The 16,272-nt window shown below is 42.4% G+C and overlaps 1 protein-coding gene across 9 annotated transcripts in view; it reads left to right on the forward strand.

Annotated features, from left to right (window-relative positions):
* The first annotated feature begins 1,914 nt into the window (after positions 1–1,914).
* The window catches only part of STXBP5 (syntaxin binding protein 5), a 101,604-nt gene continuing 87,246 nt past the window's right edge, over positions 1,915–16,272 (forward strand). For 5 of the 9 annotated variants that reach the window (XM_056486819.1, XM_056486821.1, XM_056486824.1 and 2 more), the window contains exons 1-2: positions 1,916–2,294; positions 4,096–4,193. In XM_056486819.1, coding sequence (XP_056342794.1) covers positions 2,142–2,294; positions 4,096–4,193 — 251 coding nt within the window. In that variant the 5' untranslated portion in view covers positions 1,916–2,141. Of the gene's footprint in view, positions 2,295–4,095; positions 4,194–16,272 lie in introns of all 9 variants that reach the window. The other 4 variants (XM_056486826.1, XM_056486825.1, XM_056486827.1 and 1 more) reach the window with 2 other exon arrangements.

The following is a 16,272-nucleotide window of genomic DNA, read 5'->3' on the forward strand; positions in this document are numbered from 1 at the left end:
TGGAAGCATTCCTTCACATTTTACCGAGATGATTTCAGGAAATGTCCAACAGTCCTAGTAACACAAAGGAACAGCGCTTGTAAGTTCACATTGCAAGAATATGTGAACTGTCTCGGTTTCTTTCAAGTACTTGTACATCATGTACCTGCTAGCAACAAAGCTGTAAATTAACAAGAGCTGACAGGTTTAAGAGGAGTTTGTGGAATTTTTACTTCTGAGGCTATGAAGATGTTGTAGCTATTCTGCTGCATTCTGATTACACTCATCCCTCAGTGCACTACAACACTGGACACTGTGCTAACGCAGCATGCCTGGCTATCAGGCTGGATACATCACCTGAAAGGACCATTTTCCAGTGTGCAGAGCCTTCTACTGCTAAGGCATTCATACTGAGGCTAGGAAATGTGAACCAACGTCTTGATTCACATCTCTGCAAGTTTTCCCTCCAAAAGGGATGATTGACCAGATAATTTTAGCTGAAAAGTTCAATAACGAGTCACAAATAATTATGACCTTCATGAATAAAGAAACATGACTGAGACAAATATATCTACTGCCTGACCACTGACTAGATAATTCCAAACTGCAAGCTAATATTAAAAGAAAAATAAGAGCAAATACAGAACACTGTACAACAGGGGCTATCAGAACGAAACGTTTGACTCTGTGCCACCTGTTTAAATTGTTTTTGCAGCCATAAGAACGAGTGCAAACACCTTCGTGACCCCGGCGCTCGCCTTGCGACGCCAGGGCTGGCCGTGACTCCGCCGGGCGGTGCTGGGCGGCTCGGCCGCAGCCTTTAGTCCAGCTCACAGCGAGCACTCCCGGGCCGGGGCCGCAGCACCAGCACGGCGCTGGGGGTGAGTGGTACGGGGGGATCGCACCGCTGGGCTCTCCCGCAGCCCCGCCGCCGCTCCGCGCTGTCGCGGCCCCGGCCCAGGACCCGCCGGCGCTGCTCCTGCCGCGGCGCGCACCGCGGGCGATCTCCCGCGGGAAACCACGCGCCGAGCCCGGCTCCGCCGCGGCCGTCGAGCGCCTCCAGCGCCGCGCCGAAGGCAGGGCCGGCTCCGCCCGCCACCACCTGTTACCTGCCGCCGCCTCCGCCCTGCCGGAGCGCAGCGCTCGGGCCCGGCCGCCCCGCCGCGCCCCGCACGCCGCCCCGGCCCCCGCACGGCGCGGCGGGGCGGGGGGAGCGGCTCCGCCACATCCGGGTGCCGCCGCTCGCAGCGCGCATGAGCGGCCGCCCCGCCGCTGCCGGGCCGGGCGCCGCGGTATCGCCGCCGCCGCTCCTCCTGCCCGGGGCGCTGCGCTCCGCGTTGTCAGGCAAGGGGGAGCGACCGAGAGGCGGGGGAGGCTCCCTCCGCGGCAGGAGGAGGAGGAGGAGGAGGAGGAGGAGGATGGTTGTGGGGGCGGGCGGCGGCAGGCGCTGGCAGCAGCCGGGAGAAGCCCCGCTGGTGACTGGCTGGAGGCACACGCAGCTCTGAGGAGGAGGCGGAGGGTGCCGAGCCGCGGGGCGGGCGGCTGCTGCTGCTGCTGCTGCTGCTGCTGCTGCTGCTGCTGCCGCGGGGGGAGAGGCTGCGGCGGCGGGAGGGGACCGGCACACGCACACACGCGCGCACGCACGCGGACGGTGACAGCGCGGCTGCCGCGATGTGAGGGGGCTGCGCTGCTCTGCGCTGTGCGGCGCGGTGCGGTGCGGTGCGGTGCGGGGGGCGCGGAGGCTCCGCGGGGAGCAGAGGCGAGGCAGCCCGCACAGCCCGGCGGCGGGAGGGGCGGCCGGGGCGGGGCCGGCTGTGCCCGGGGCGAGCCGCGTTCCCCGGCGGGCAGGGCGCGGGGCGGCCGCGGGCGGCGAACGTGGGACCGGCGGTGGCGGCGCTTGGTGGGCTGACCGGCTCCTGTTTGCTTGGCTCCAGTCTCCGTCTCCGAACCCGCGGGCCCCGATGAGAAGCGCCCCTGCGCTGCCGGACTGACGCCTCGCCGCCCTCCCCGCGGACGAGGAGGAGCGCGGCGCCCCCAGCGCGGCCGCCCCTGCACCGCCCTCCCCGGCGGGGGCTCGTCTGCCGCCTGCGGGGCGGGCGGCGCGGCGGTGACAGCGCGGCGGCGGCGAGGCCGGGGCAGCGGGAGCGCCGCCGCCGAGGACCATGAGGAAATTTAACATCAGGAAGGTGCTGGATGGCCTGTCGGCGGTCTCTGCCGTCGCATCGGCGTCGTCCGCCGCGCAGCAGCAGCAGGCGGGGAACCGGGAGACCGAAATCCAGGAGACGCTCCAGTCCGAGCACTTCCAGCTCTGCAAGGTGAATGAGCGCTGCAGCCCCGAGCCGGCGGGCGGCCGGGGAAGGGGGCGCGCCGCCGCGGTGGGCGCTGCGGGCTTTGCTCCTCCGTACCGACCTCGCCGAGCCTGCCCGCCGCTCCTGTTTACTTGTTTGGATTGATTATTTCGGGCCGAAGACGGGAAGAAAGCGGTGGGTGTAGCTGTACAGGTCTTGCTGGATTTCTTTAGTAATTTTTCTTGGGGAGTTTCGGGGTTTGTCGTCTAGGATCTTTCATGCAAGTAATACTGGCAGTGTTCACTAAGGCTTCGTAGAAAGAGTTGGATGGATGGGGGAAGGAGCGATGTTTAGCTGTAGTGCAGATCTGATTGTCGCGGTGTTGGAGTAGAAGCCTCTGCTAATGGGCCCGAAGGACAGGGCATCTGTCCCCCTGCATTGTTTGGAAATCATTTATCGTGTTCCTTTACGACTGAAAAAGGCTTTCGATGTTTGTGGTGGTTTCACTGCAGTGTGTTGCCAAGTTGGTGATGCTGCTATTGCAAATCCTATCTAGAGACGAAATTCCCGTTTATTTATCTGCTTGTGTGTGATATGACAACTGCAGTTTGTGCCTGCACACTTCAGAAAATGATGCAGCGAATTAACCACCAGCTGTATCAAGAGGAATAAAAGCTGATTGGAATATCAATACTTATTTTTATCTTTGCAGTGCACCTATGGCTTAGCTTGACATGGATGAGCTTGTTTGTGAACGCTCCTCATTTTTTTCTGGTATTGCAGGCATTTCTGCTGCACTCAGGAGTTGGTCATGAAGGATGTGGAGAAGAGCAGAGCTGTTGCTGGTTAGACTTTATTCAGTTGTGAAATACAGAGAGTTATGGGGCATGCCTGCAACTTCAGTGAAGTACAAGGAGTATATCACAAGTTTGCTATGCGTTTATAAGGTCCTGAAATACCTCTGCTTTAATCTAAAGGCTTAGAAATATAAAGCTGCCATTTGTATGGCTTAGGATGCGTGCATTTAGAGTGGAAGTAAGAGTAGGTGGCGCTTGTATTATGTTCTCAGTTCTGATTAATTGCAGTCCGAGAAATTTAATGGAGTCATTGCTTGGTCAATTACCAAATTAGTCTTGGCTAGCCAAAAAAGCTAAATGTGCCAATAGCTCCATGTTAAGAAAGAATCCCATGGTTGAGGGCTTTTGTTTTTGTTCGATAAGGTATATTTTGGTTTTGTCAATTCTGAGGCTGGCTGTTCTCTTTGAGAGAAGCAGAGGGTGAGAGATTGGTTCTGTCAAGCTCAAGTTGCTATGTTTTTTCTTCACTGAGCTGAGAGAGGTTGCACTGTCATGTTGGGTCTGTTGGCTTGAAATTTTAAGGGATTCTCAGGAAAGCAAGTCTGGTAGTTTGCAATAGTTCTGATGACATATCTGGCTTTGTTGCCAAACTTGCTAGGAACATCTCAGATTTTAATAGTTTAGTGTCTTTTTTAGAGCTGTAAATAAGATTACTCAGGGAATGAGGTATATGTAGAAATGAAATGCTGAGTTGATACTGAGGAAATGTAAGATTCAAATTAAGTTTCAGAAAGTCTGGCTGTCACTTGATGCTCAAAGTTGAATGAGTAATTATGACTAAAAACAATCTTTTGTAACTGCTTTGTGTAAGACAGGTGATTTTCTCAGTCTGTGATTAAATTGTTTTGTAGTTCCTTTTAAAATTGTGATTAATTCAAATTGTAATACTGTTCTCTAACATACAGTCTTGATTCTGTTTGTTTTTGGTACTCTGCTTGACCCATTGTTACTGCACTGCTCTGACTTGTCAGACTGTACGCCATGGTTTCCCCTATCAACCTTCAGCCTTGGCATTTGATCCGGTTCAGAAAATACTGGCCATTGGGACTCAGACTGGAGCACTAAGGCTGTATCCTTTTGTATTCTGAAGTGGATTTAGTGCATCTCACACAAGTGATGTCTTGATTCAGCTGCTGGAACCATTCAGAAATGTGGTGGGAACCAGGTATGCAGGAGGGGAGAGCAACAGCAAGCTCTCTTTGCTGTTGGTGGGTGGCTTGGCTGTTCTGGTTGTTCTTTATGTAAGTTCAAGTTGTGTCAATGATGGGAGGCATGGCTGCTGAGTTGCCATTATCTCAAGGTAATAGATAAATTTTGTAGAGGGTTACTAGCGTGCTGACAATTTACAGCAGCTGACTGCAAATTTAAAGAGAGATGTGGGCTGAGCTCTATTTTGTTGTTCTGCTCTATCCTCTGGGGTTGAAACATTCTGTGCTGCTTGGTGAGATGGTGTTTGGTTGGTTGTTTTGTTTTTTTTTTTTTTGTAGGGTTTTTGGTTGGGCTTTTTGGGGTGGTAGGCTTATTTTTGTTGTGCTTGTTCTTAAGATAAACTTTGTAATGCTCTAGTGACCTGCTACTACTTATGTGTTGCCAAATGAGGGTTTCAAGTGGGGACGGTAAAAGGTACAGGAACTGTATCTTGCTAAAAGCCTCCAAGTGACTGGGAGAAGCAGAATGAATTTGTGAAGTAAAGTACTAGTAACCCTGCTTATTTTTGTTCACTAAAAAGTGAACTACCCATATGCTTATAGCCATATGGTACCACAGACATATGCTACTATCCAAGCCATGTAACAACATATGTGTTTAAACTTTTATTTTTAAAGGGTGTCCTGTAGATTCTTTAATCCACACTGCTGTTGCCAGAACTTTTACTTGTCAGCATAAGAGAATGGATTGGATTCTTTGTTGTCCTGAAATTGACTGAATTCTAAACATTATGGGGAAGGTTTAGGCCATCTTGCTAGGGAAATTGACTTAATCCTCTTTAAACTGTAGGTAAATCTAACAACTTCCTCTGATGTTTATATTAGTTTCCAAGTTTCCTTTTTTGTTTCTTTCTGATATGCTACCCTGTCTATAATAAGAAGGTTGACTTTTAAAATTTGAAAAACTAGATTTCTATTATGAACTCTTCAGATTTCTTAGCTTAGAACATGAGGGATAGGGGGTGATAATGCAATGTTCTTAATGTCATATTTTAAACTACACTTAATTTCATAGATTTTCTTTTTGAAGAGGTTATAGGGTTGACTTAAATGAAGAGTGAACTGTGTGTGGGTGGTGTTAATTACTCTCATATTGGTAGAATAGATAAGGAAGCAAAAAGAGACATAGAACTTGGTTTGGAGGAAGTGATCAAAATGTACCTGTTTAGATCTTACTCACCTGTAATTTTGGGCAACATGATGTTGCAGTTTGGATAATGATGACTCAACAAAACCTGTTTCTGGACATTCATCCATGGCTACACATACCTGTGAATTCTTGGAGTGTGAATTGCTTTCTAAATAATTGAGAGAAATATTACAAGATTGGGAAGAAAGCATTACTGTGAGAAAGTGGCAGAAAATATGTTCTCTAAAGGAAGGCAAGATGTTTCATGCAGAGGCTGAAATGTTAGTGCTTTTCTAACTTGATGAATATGCTTCTTAGTACTTTGATACAGCTCCTGAGTCTTGGAAGAACTGGTTAAAAGCCCTTAGTTGATGGGGTCCCCCTGTAACCAAACAACACTCTTTGCAAATTTGTATCTCCTGTCATTATCTCCTCTTTGTGATGGAGAAATGCAGGCAGAAGGAATAGACTTAGACATATTCCCAATGTGAAAGCAGCCTCTTGCTTTCTGCTTGTTTGAGAAGAGTGGGTAAGAGTGAGGCTTGCAAGAAGTGCTTATTTCATTCTATTGCTCAAAGATAGATCCAACCCTCAGGATGCTTTGCCTGCTAAGGTTTTTATGAATAATAAATTACATGCAAGGGTTCATTAAAGTGGGAGCCACTTACTCTTTAAAGCTGCAAAATTGTATTTAATTGAAATGAGGTATGGACTAGAAAGACTGAGTGTCAGTAAAGTGTTATTCATTGAAAAATCATAAAAGTGCAGTGGAATTCAATTCTCATTTTCTTCTGTGTTCATGTGGAGAAAGTATAGCACTAAAGGAAAGATGTTTTTTTCATTGCCTGCCAGCAAATGGGAGCTGGTTATTAGTGTTTTCCTTTTGTCTTCAAGTATAGGTACATCTTTTTACACTTTCTGTTGGCAAGTGAGTAATCTGAGGAGTGGGGAAACAAGTCTGGCGTTTTTTGGAAAGGGTATTAAAGGTAAAATATTTTTAAATCAAGGAGTGAGAACCTGTTGAGATTTCATTAATATGTGAGGAAAATAATGTAGCAATCTTGATTTGGATTTGGGCTATTTATCAGATAACCTCTTTATAAAAGTTCTCTGTATTTGGTCAGTCTTCAAACTGGGTATTTTAAGTTCCAAACCAGTATTGGTCAGAGCAGGTTAATGTGAGGATTTTTCTAAATCACACTCTTATCTCATTCATCTTTAGGAGGACTCCGTAACCACTACTGGAAGAACAGAGAGACTTCTTATACAAAATGATTGCAGTACTGTTAAAATTATTTGTAAAAATAGAACTGAAGCTTTTTCTGAAGAACCAAAATCTGTGCTTAGAAATATACTGCCAGTTCAATGACAATGTCTTTCTTTATCTTAATGTATAAATATAAACATCAACACTGTATTGAATTCTCTAAATCCACAACGTAATTGTAAAAATGGAGGTACCTAAATTGCAGGTGTCATGTTGCACTAATGGGATTAGAAGTAGACTTACTACTCTGTTAACATTTTTTGTGTCTAGGCTTGATGGGTGTAGTTGGTAACATAGTGTGTCAGAGGGGCAACTTTGCCATTTTGTTCCCATAAGCAGCAGTTGGTTCTAGATCCTGCAGTTTTAAGAGCGAGAGAAGTCTGTAAAAATACTAGGAAGAGACTGCTTTTAATGTAAAACTTTAACCTTATGAGTCATGAAAGTTAGTTTGGGATTACTCACTGGTTTAACTTGAGCAGTATGTCCCTTGTATTCATTTTAAAGAACCTTGATTAGTTACTAAGAAACATTCCTTCTCTTATTTAGCTAGGAGATTTAAAACCAAGCTTTTTGGAGGCAGACAGATCCTTAATTAGAGAAGTATTTCCCCACTCCAAAAAGAACATGTTTAGCAATTAATAACAAAAGCTCTGTTCTGTTCTCAGCTATGAACAGCAGCTTGGTTTCTTTATGGTGCATAAGGAAAAACTACAAAATGAACAGCTAAATAGAGTAGAAACCTTGAGCAGCCTGATGTGGCCCTCTTCCTGATGCTAGGATCTGTTAAAAACAGTTTAGCTGTTGGATTCTTTTTTCTCTGTTGCAAGGGAAATTGAGGAGTGAGGTAGACACAAGGGCAGAAGCACTGTGCTGAGTGCCATAAAATCCTAAGTGATTTCTTGCAAGTAGTGGCACTCACCTGGACATGCTGGTCCGGGTATTCCTCTGAGTTTGTGGTGCTGGTTGGAGTATACTTGTTCCAGCTGTTTGAGGTGTGAGTCTTGGCTGGTGGCCTGCTTTTTGTGTGGCAATTTTGCCTCAGGCTCCCTCTCCTCTGTGCTGGATTTTTATAGATGTGATCCCCACAGGGAGCAATTGTGCTCACTATTGATTTCAAGCTGCTATGGTCAGTGTAAGCTGCTGGTGGCCTCTTTTGTCACTGCAGGTCAGTATCTTTGGTTTTCTCCATACTGGAAGGGATTTAGCTGCTGCTACCAGGGTGACTTTCACCTTTTCATTTGCTATCGCAAATGTGAGATATCAAGTAGTTAAAATTAATCTGTGCTTTGCTCCTTTTCTGTGCATACCTGAACCATTACAGTAGGAAATGTAGTCCTTGGTCTTAAGAAAGTTTTGCGCCTAATTGGTTGTGGTTTCTTTTCCCACCAGATGTCATAACCTTCTAATGAGTTAGAGTTCAGTTTATCTACTCAAGGTTTAACTTGGTATAATCACTTGGACTTTACCCCGTGAAATCCTGACAGTGCTCAGTGTTATAAGTAATACCTTGCTTCTGCTCTTCTACTTAGAAGGCTCTCTGGAAGCCAAATGTGATCTGAACAGGGGGGCGTGTAAGTACTGAAGAGGCTAGAGAAAAAAGTAATAAACTTCTTCAGGATAATTTTTTTTGCCTTTAGGATGGTGTTTCCTCAGAAGTTTTAAGTCCAGGGCCCTGTACAATTAATAGTAATAGTAAGATGAACTTTTTTGTTTGCTTTTATAAGGTAGAATAAACTCCAATGCTAAAGCAGAAATATTGAAGGGATATTTCTGGTCCCTGCTGTTTGACTGCTCCATCTTAAACAAGTTTCTTCATTTTTCTGCACTTTAATTTCTCTATAGTAAAATATATAAATAATAAATAAATATATAAAATTAGATGGTTTGTGATAGTCCCCCAATATGAGTGTAATATCTACTGCTGCTTCATGCCTTAAAAATACACATTTGTATGAAGTTCAGCCTCTCTCCTAATATAGGGAATTCTAGAAAGGAAGACCATTTTCACTAGAAATAACTGAGAATGGAGGGAATACCTGTAGAATAAATGTTGTACCTTCCATACAGACCAAATTGTGCCTCCGACTCTTTATTCCCAAGCAGAATAGGTTATTTAATTAAAGTTGGCTTTTTTTTTCCTCTTGCAAACCAAGTTCACAGGAAGGAGAAAAATTAGATTGTTCATTATTCCGTCATTAAAAATCTGAAGATTCTAATTGTCCTGAATGTCAGTATCTGTTAATTTCCCAGTCTTTTCTGCACTAAAAGATGATTTATGCTAGAAAATGGCTGAAGTTTTTATGTGTTAGGGCTTGTTTTCTGTGATTTCTGTTCTCCAGCCTTTTTAAGAACTCACTTTTTTTTTTAAATCAAAATAGCTCAAAAGCTTGGGTATGTGATTCCATGCAGTTCCAGTCAGTTTCTAATGAAGTGCTTGTTGCAGCATCTGGATAGTTTTGCTGTAGATGTATACTACAAAATTCAAGCAATTTGGTAAATTCTCTGAAGCTCTAACAAAATACCATTTCCAAGTTGTGATGTGATTATATCCATTAAAATTACTTCTCCTTTGGATCATTCAGACTTTGCAAGGCACTCTGACTGATTTTGTTCCTTATGGAAATATCCGTTTGAGATATTTGTGTGTTGAAGTTTTGACTTTTTGAGTTTTTTTTAAAATGAAGTAGTTCTATACCTGCTCTTTCTTCTCTGTAGTAGCTCTACACTGGCAGTAGGACAATGGCTGGAGTTGTTTAGAGTATGCAAAGATTTCAGTTTTTTAAAAAGCATCCAGCTGAAGTTGGCACATCTTCAAGTGGGATGCTGGACCAGATGAACCTGGGTAATCCTTTCTGACCTAAATTACTCTAATTCTGGTGATTTGGTGAAAACACCAAATTTGAACTGAACTACTCTTTCGTGCATGGTCAGGTTATTTTGGCATTTGTACACTGAAGAAAATGGTCTCAACCCTTGTCAGTAGTGTTCTGGACTTGGAACAAATATGCCTGGTTTGGGAAGAGTACTTTGGTAAAGCTGTAGTGTCGTGTCAGTGAGACACTGTGATTATTCATTATCGAGAAAATATTTATTATCTACCTTGCCACTCAGTTCACACAGAGTAGTTTAATCTAGAAAACTACTTTGCTTAAAGCAGATGTTAATCTTGTCACATTTCCGTTTCTTTTAACACTACTGCATTTCTTGTAGTATTGTCCAGTACTTTGTTCAGATGGCTATTGTTATCTTAGTGAAAACTTCTCATCCTCTGAATGAAGAAAATCAGCTACTTTTGGGTATTCTGAAATGAAATAAGGCCAAAATGGCATGGTGAGGCATGCAGCTCCTAAAAGTGCATGGAATTAAAACAACTGAGTTCTACACAGAAAAACTTTGACTGAGTTCTTTATAATAAATAGGATGGTGTTCTTTTTAAATCTGTGGTTTTACTTCTTAGGAAACTTAATGTGCTGGTTCTGGCTGGAGTAAACTTAGTTTTCTTCACAGTAGCTGGTATGAGGCTGTGTTTTGGATTTATGCTGGAAACAGTTGTGATAATGAGGGAATGTTTTCCTTATTGCTGAGCAGGGATTATACAGAGCCAAGGCCTTTTCCTCCTCTCACCCTGCCCTACCAATGAGCAGCCTGGGTGTGCATGAGTAGTTGGGAGGGGACACAGCCCAGGACAGCTGACCCAAGGGATATTCTATGACCATATGGTGTCATGCTCAGGATATAAAGCTGGAAGAAAAAGGAGGAAGGGGTTTTTGAAGTGGTGGAGTTAGTCTTCCCAGATCACTGTTACATGTGATAGAACCCTGCTTTCCTGGAAGTGGCTCCTGCCCACAGGAAACAGTGAAGGAATTCCTTGTTTTGCCTTGCTTGTGTGCGGGGTGGTTTTTGCTTTTTCCATTAGAATTTCTTTATCTAAAACCATAAATTTTCTATCTTTTCTAATTTTACTTCCCCATCTAACCAGAGGGAGTGAGCAAGTGTCTGTGTGGAGCCTAGTTACCAGATGTAGTTAAACTGCAACAATCCTTTACGACACCCAATGTGCAGCTCAAAGATTTGGGATAACAACAGGTTTGACTGGAATGTGCTATGTTGAATTTATAGCTGTAATTGCTGATTAGCTATTAATTGGCAGGTGCTTGTCAGGAGCCTTGCTTGCCTGCCTGTACATTAGAGTCTAGTGCTCATTAGTGGCTGGATTTTGCTCTCACTGCTGCTGTGCTGCTTTATCACCTCTCAGTGCTGTGCCTGGGAACATTGTGATAAAGCAGTGGTGATGTGCTGGGGCTGGCAGGTGGCCAGGGACTCTCTGTGTGTCTGTGCTGCTGGCCTGGGCTGGCTGGGACTGTGCTGTGAACTCCAGTCCAAGGGACCTGACCCGTGGGTGAGTCCATGGGGGTACAGGTGGATCTGGAAGCAGCTGTGGCTGTGGCTCTGTTGGTGCAGCAGCAGGAATACCTCTGCAGGGCTGGAGCCCAGGGAGAAGTGTGTGCTGCAGGAGGTAGATACTGACACATCAGTGCCTGTGGATAAATCCATGCTGGAGCACCTGAAAGTGTGTGGCCATGGATAATCCCACACCAGAGCAGGTATTCCCCTGGAAGGACTGCAGCCATGGGTAAAGCTGCTTTACAGCACATTTATCTCTGAAGGGACTGTGGGTAAGGCCATGCTGTAGCAGCTGTGGCCTTGGGGAAGCAGCAGGTCTTTCATTTGGAGCATTATTGCATATACTTTAATTCTATTAATGCAACTTCTAGTAGTGATTTCTTTTCTTCAAAAATACCTGAAGTACAACTGTATTGAAACTCATACTGTAATTTACAAAAGTGAACTTTACAATGAAAACTTCCCTCTAGGTATTTTACTGATAGAGCAGAAACTTAATGGATATAGCCTTGCAGCTTCAGACTTGCTGGGTGAGCCTAGGGAAGGAAATATTTGGAAAGTATGAAAAGTTTGTGAGGCTGCAGGTTACTGTAGCACTAGCATAGTTTGTTTCCTTGTACCACTTTGCTGTTTGTGAAACTGAGGTGGTATATGTATTGTGTGATCTGATGAAGTTAGGCTAAACTGTAATAGGAAATTGGATGACTGGAGGCCCAGCCTAGGCTTTCAAACTTGTGGTACCCTGCTCAATTCACTAGGATCTTAATTCAGCATTTTACTAGATTTGTTATTTCTTCATCACTGTGGAATGGCTTTTAGAACTGAAGTAGCATTATTGCTGCAGGAGATGACACGAGCATATTAGTGAAGTCACGTCTGGAAGAGTAGAAGCAGCTTAAGATTTGAGATGTGATAAAGAAAGCATGAAGGCACAAATCAAGGTTGCAAACCTTTCATAACAAAACTTTGACAGAAATTTTGTGACTGCATTAGACTCTTAAGTGTCCAGGTCCCTTTGTTGTACAAAGGTTTCAAAAGGCAAAGATAAGTGTTCTTACACAATAAGGTGACTAGAAGTTGGCTTATCTATGTAGAACCTCAGTGAAAAGCAGAATAAAACTTGCAAATTACTGCATTCAATATGAAGATAACTAGAACTGCAGGACATGGATTTTGGGAACAATTCACTTTGCTCTTGATCTTAGCTATCTGGTATTAGTTTTACATTTTGAAAAATATTGGTGTTCTTAACAGTTTTGAGAGAGTTAGTACTGTGGTACGTCTTTAATCTGCTGGGGCTTCCTTCTTCCTCTTGCTGCTCTCAATGTGCCTATCTTAAAGTGTGCCATCAAACTGATCATAGGTTTTTTGAAAAATTGTGGTTCTTGATCCTGCAAAGTTCATCTCATTAAGTAGACAAGACTGCTTTCCCAGAGATGTAATTCTTTGACATGTAGTAATTTGTTTGCCAGCCTGAGGAATGCGTTTGTGTTACTTTTGAGGCAAAACCACATTGCTTACCCACTGCTTGTGTGCTGTCTGCCAGCAGCTTTTGGAGTTCCCTTATTTTGCTGACCCATAAGTTTCAGTTGTGGTATTGTAATTGGTACTTGAATGCCAGTCAAGTGTAGCCTCATAGTATTAATGATAACTTAGTGACCCCATTCATGTCAACACTTCTATCGCAGGCACTTGGTAATTGTACAGCTTACATGTTTATTGAAGGAAACACTAAGTTACTGCCACTGTTGACTTCCAGTGCAAATACAGGTGAAGGTTGAATGACATGATTTAAATCTCTGTCAGTGATATTTGTGTCACTGAATTTAGACACATTAAAATAATGAAGGTTCTTGAAAACAGCTGAAACAGAAATATTTCAGAAGAGAGGGGTGGTAGAGTGGTATAATGCTTTATTTAGTAAATTTCTAAAACATGTAGCAGTCTGTCAGCCTCTGGGGACTCATACTGAATCCTGATTCCTTGTGATTTTTACAATTCATTTATGAAATTACTTCTTCTGTGGATGTTGTTTAGTTCTGGTACATTGATGTTCAGTTTAAGACTGGCACAAATGAGAACCATTTTGTCTTCCACTTGAAAATCTCTCCTTTTAAGAAATTCTATAACTGACTTTGTGTCGAGATCTGCACAACTGAATGACATCCTTGTCCTGTGTACTACTTATTTTAACTTAAGCACTTTATGCAATGTTTCAGTATATTTTGAATCCCTAAGCTTTGCTTAAAAAAAAATAATCTAGTTATTTATACTATTTGTATTGAGGCAACTATATCAATTGCTGAATTAAGATTGATTTTAATATTGTATTAATAAAAAAAATAAATTCAATATCAGGAGTAGTCTTGCATAGTCTTCCATCTATAGTCTTAGTATTCTTAGATTAAGCAGTTCTAATCTTACATTTTTTACTTGAAAGATTTGGGATTTTTTTTTTTTTATTTTTCAAATACTTAAAGGTTTTTCTTTGCTTTGAATTCTATTTCAAGTGCCAAGAATAGTGAAAGTAGGTGAAACTAGAAATGTGTGTCTGCAAGTACAGAAAACAAAGTGTTTTTAAGGAATGCTAGGTTCACAGAATGGGTAAAGTTGGATGTGACCATGGAGGTCATCTAGTGCATCCCCCGTGCACAAACTGACCCTGCCAGGGCACATGACTCAGGGCTGTGTCCAGATGGCTTTGTCAAAACATAAACCCAGAAGTTTTTGTAATCATAATGATGCAGGTCTTGTAATACTTGAAAAAGGGCAGTCCGAAGTGTTGCAGTTTGCCGAATCAGTTCTTTGATTGCTGTTGTATGGAGAGAAGTTTATGGCTTGATAGAAATAATTCAAGGCTACTTTATTTGCCAATTTTGCTAAATGTCTGTAATTTTGTTTCATAAACACCTTAAAAAAGTAGTAACAAAACCTGATTTATGTTTAGGAAACCTGAAGCTTAATTTTCTTCTAGGATTGACATAATATAACAGCTTCCATGTTCACTGTAAGTCTTTAGCCCATCCCACTCAAACCACACAGTGCTCTTACAAGCAGTGCTGGTGGAGAGTGGAGATTGATCTATTGCCTTCTTGGTGAAGAACCTAACTCGCCCTTTTCTGAGGTATCTCTCATGAATTCTCCAAGAATTAATTGTCATTTCCTGCTTTATATTCTCGTGTAAACTCCACAGGGGTTTAACTTTGGAACTTTGTAAGCCAGAGAGTTAAAGAGAGGGTGTGGATCCAAAGGAAGCAATATGTTTGTAGTTCTGCTTAGTGAGCTATTATTTTATTTTGTGTGATTCATATTGTTTAAGCAGGGCTTCGTATTCTATAGCCTCTTGAAGCTGCTGCCTGGTTTGTACTCTGTATGTGTACAAGTAACTTTATCAGATTTTTACTTCACATGATCATAATAAATGCAACACTTCAAGAGTAGCCAACTAAATAGATAATCCAGCTGGTGTCCAATGTTTTTGATAACAGTTTCTACTATAGGCTGTCCCTCTTTCCCAACTAGTAACAATGATTAGTAGTCAGTAGCAGCAGATGGACAAAACCTATTTGCATTTTCCAACTTGCTCATTAGGGAAAAAGATGGAATGCAAATTTTATTTTCTGATCACTTAATGTTCAATTTATAATATTAGCATGCCTTAGTTTTTTAGCGTATGCTCTATCCAGTCATAGTGCCTTGTTAAGCAGAGCAGATGTTCATCTTCACAGTTGAAAAATATTCTTAACTGGACTTTTTAATGTTGATGTTGGAGGTACAGTTACTAAGCTTTGGTTATACTTATTAATATGGAGAATGGGCTGCAAAACAATAACTTGCTTGGCATTCCCTTTTGTATGTGTTCCAAATCTGTGTAGTAAACTGCTGCAGTAAGATTACCTCCACAGCCACCCCTAAATGTTAGATAAAAAGGCAAGTGACACACACACACACTAAAAAAAAAAAAAAAAAAAGTTAGCATGGTGAATCTCTCCTCATTCTTTAAAATAATAAGGTTGGAAATATGGCCTTTTAGAAATAATGGAGAGTTACTAACGGGGAAGGAGAGAGATGAGGTAGCCTACATGTCAAAACCAATGTTGGTAATTACTTGTTGATAATGTCCCCATGTTTTCATAAGGGCTGTTGGACAAATGAAATAGAGTTCAAGTAGGAGCCACTGATAAAGAATACTACCATTTTCTTAAAAATTCTTTTGTACTTCTCTATCTTTAGTTAAAAAACAAAAACAAAAAACAAAAACCAAAACCAAACAAATAAAAAAGGGTATAGGTCCAAGGTTTTTTCAATTACCCCCAGTATATGTGGCTGCCTAGGATGTGGCTGTCTGTTATATCTGTTTTCTTACAGACCTGGTCCAAATATTGTGAATATAGTCCTAATTATGTTAATAATTAAAGAGTTGGTTAAAAAAAAAAAAAAAAGGAGGCAATTTGATTTATCCATATTCTAGAGGAGAGGCAGCAGGAATTAACTTTTGCAATACTTTTTCTTACCTGAGTAGTAGAGGACAAAAACTACTTTTGAAATCTGGCAGTTTAAAATATTTTTTTTTCCATTTGAATACTCTGCCAATAATTTCCAGGTCAAATGAATGGTGTTCTGGTTTAAAAAAAAAAAAAAGGTAGGGAGAAAATGGCATTTTCCAAACAAACTTTATTGACTTCTGATGATCTGTTCTTTCTATTGGCAATTCCCAATGAGAGAAGCAGCACATCAGATAATGCTGACAGTGAAGTTCAGTTTCAAAATATTTAGAAACTGGAGTTTTATATCATAGCATATAATGAGAAGTAGTCTTCATTTCAGTTCAGTTCTTCATATTGTTATCATTATTTGGACACAACTTATAATTTTCTTAGCTTTTCTGGTTTGTTAGTAAGGAAACGTCTTTGCTACTAAAGCTAAAAATTTGGATACCTGAAAAGGATGAAAATGTATTAATGGTAAAAGTTAAATGCCAAGGCTGTTGAAGTGGTGAGTTTATCAAGGAAGCTGTTGTGCAGACAGGAGTGTGATGATCATGCTGTGATCTGAGAATGTTCTCTGCCTTCAGTTTTTTGTCTGCAGCGGAAGTTACTGTTGCAATGCGAACACAGTGCTGGGCAAGTTCAGTAAACAA

This window comes from Oenanthe melanoleuca, chromosome 3 (genome assembly GCF_029582105.1).
Source record: "Oenanthe melanoleuca isolate GR-GAL-2019-014 chromosome 3, OMel1.0, whole genome shotgun sequence".
NCBI lineage: Eukaryota > Metazoa > Chordata > Aves > Passeriformes > Muscicapidae > Oenanthe > Oenanthe melanoleuca.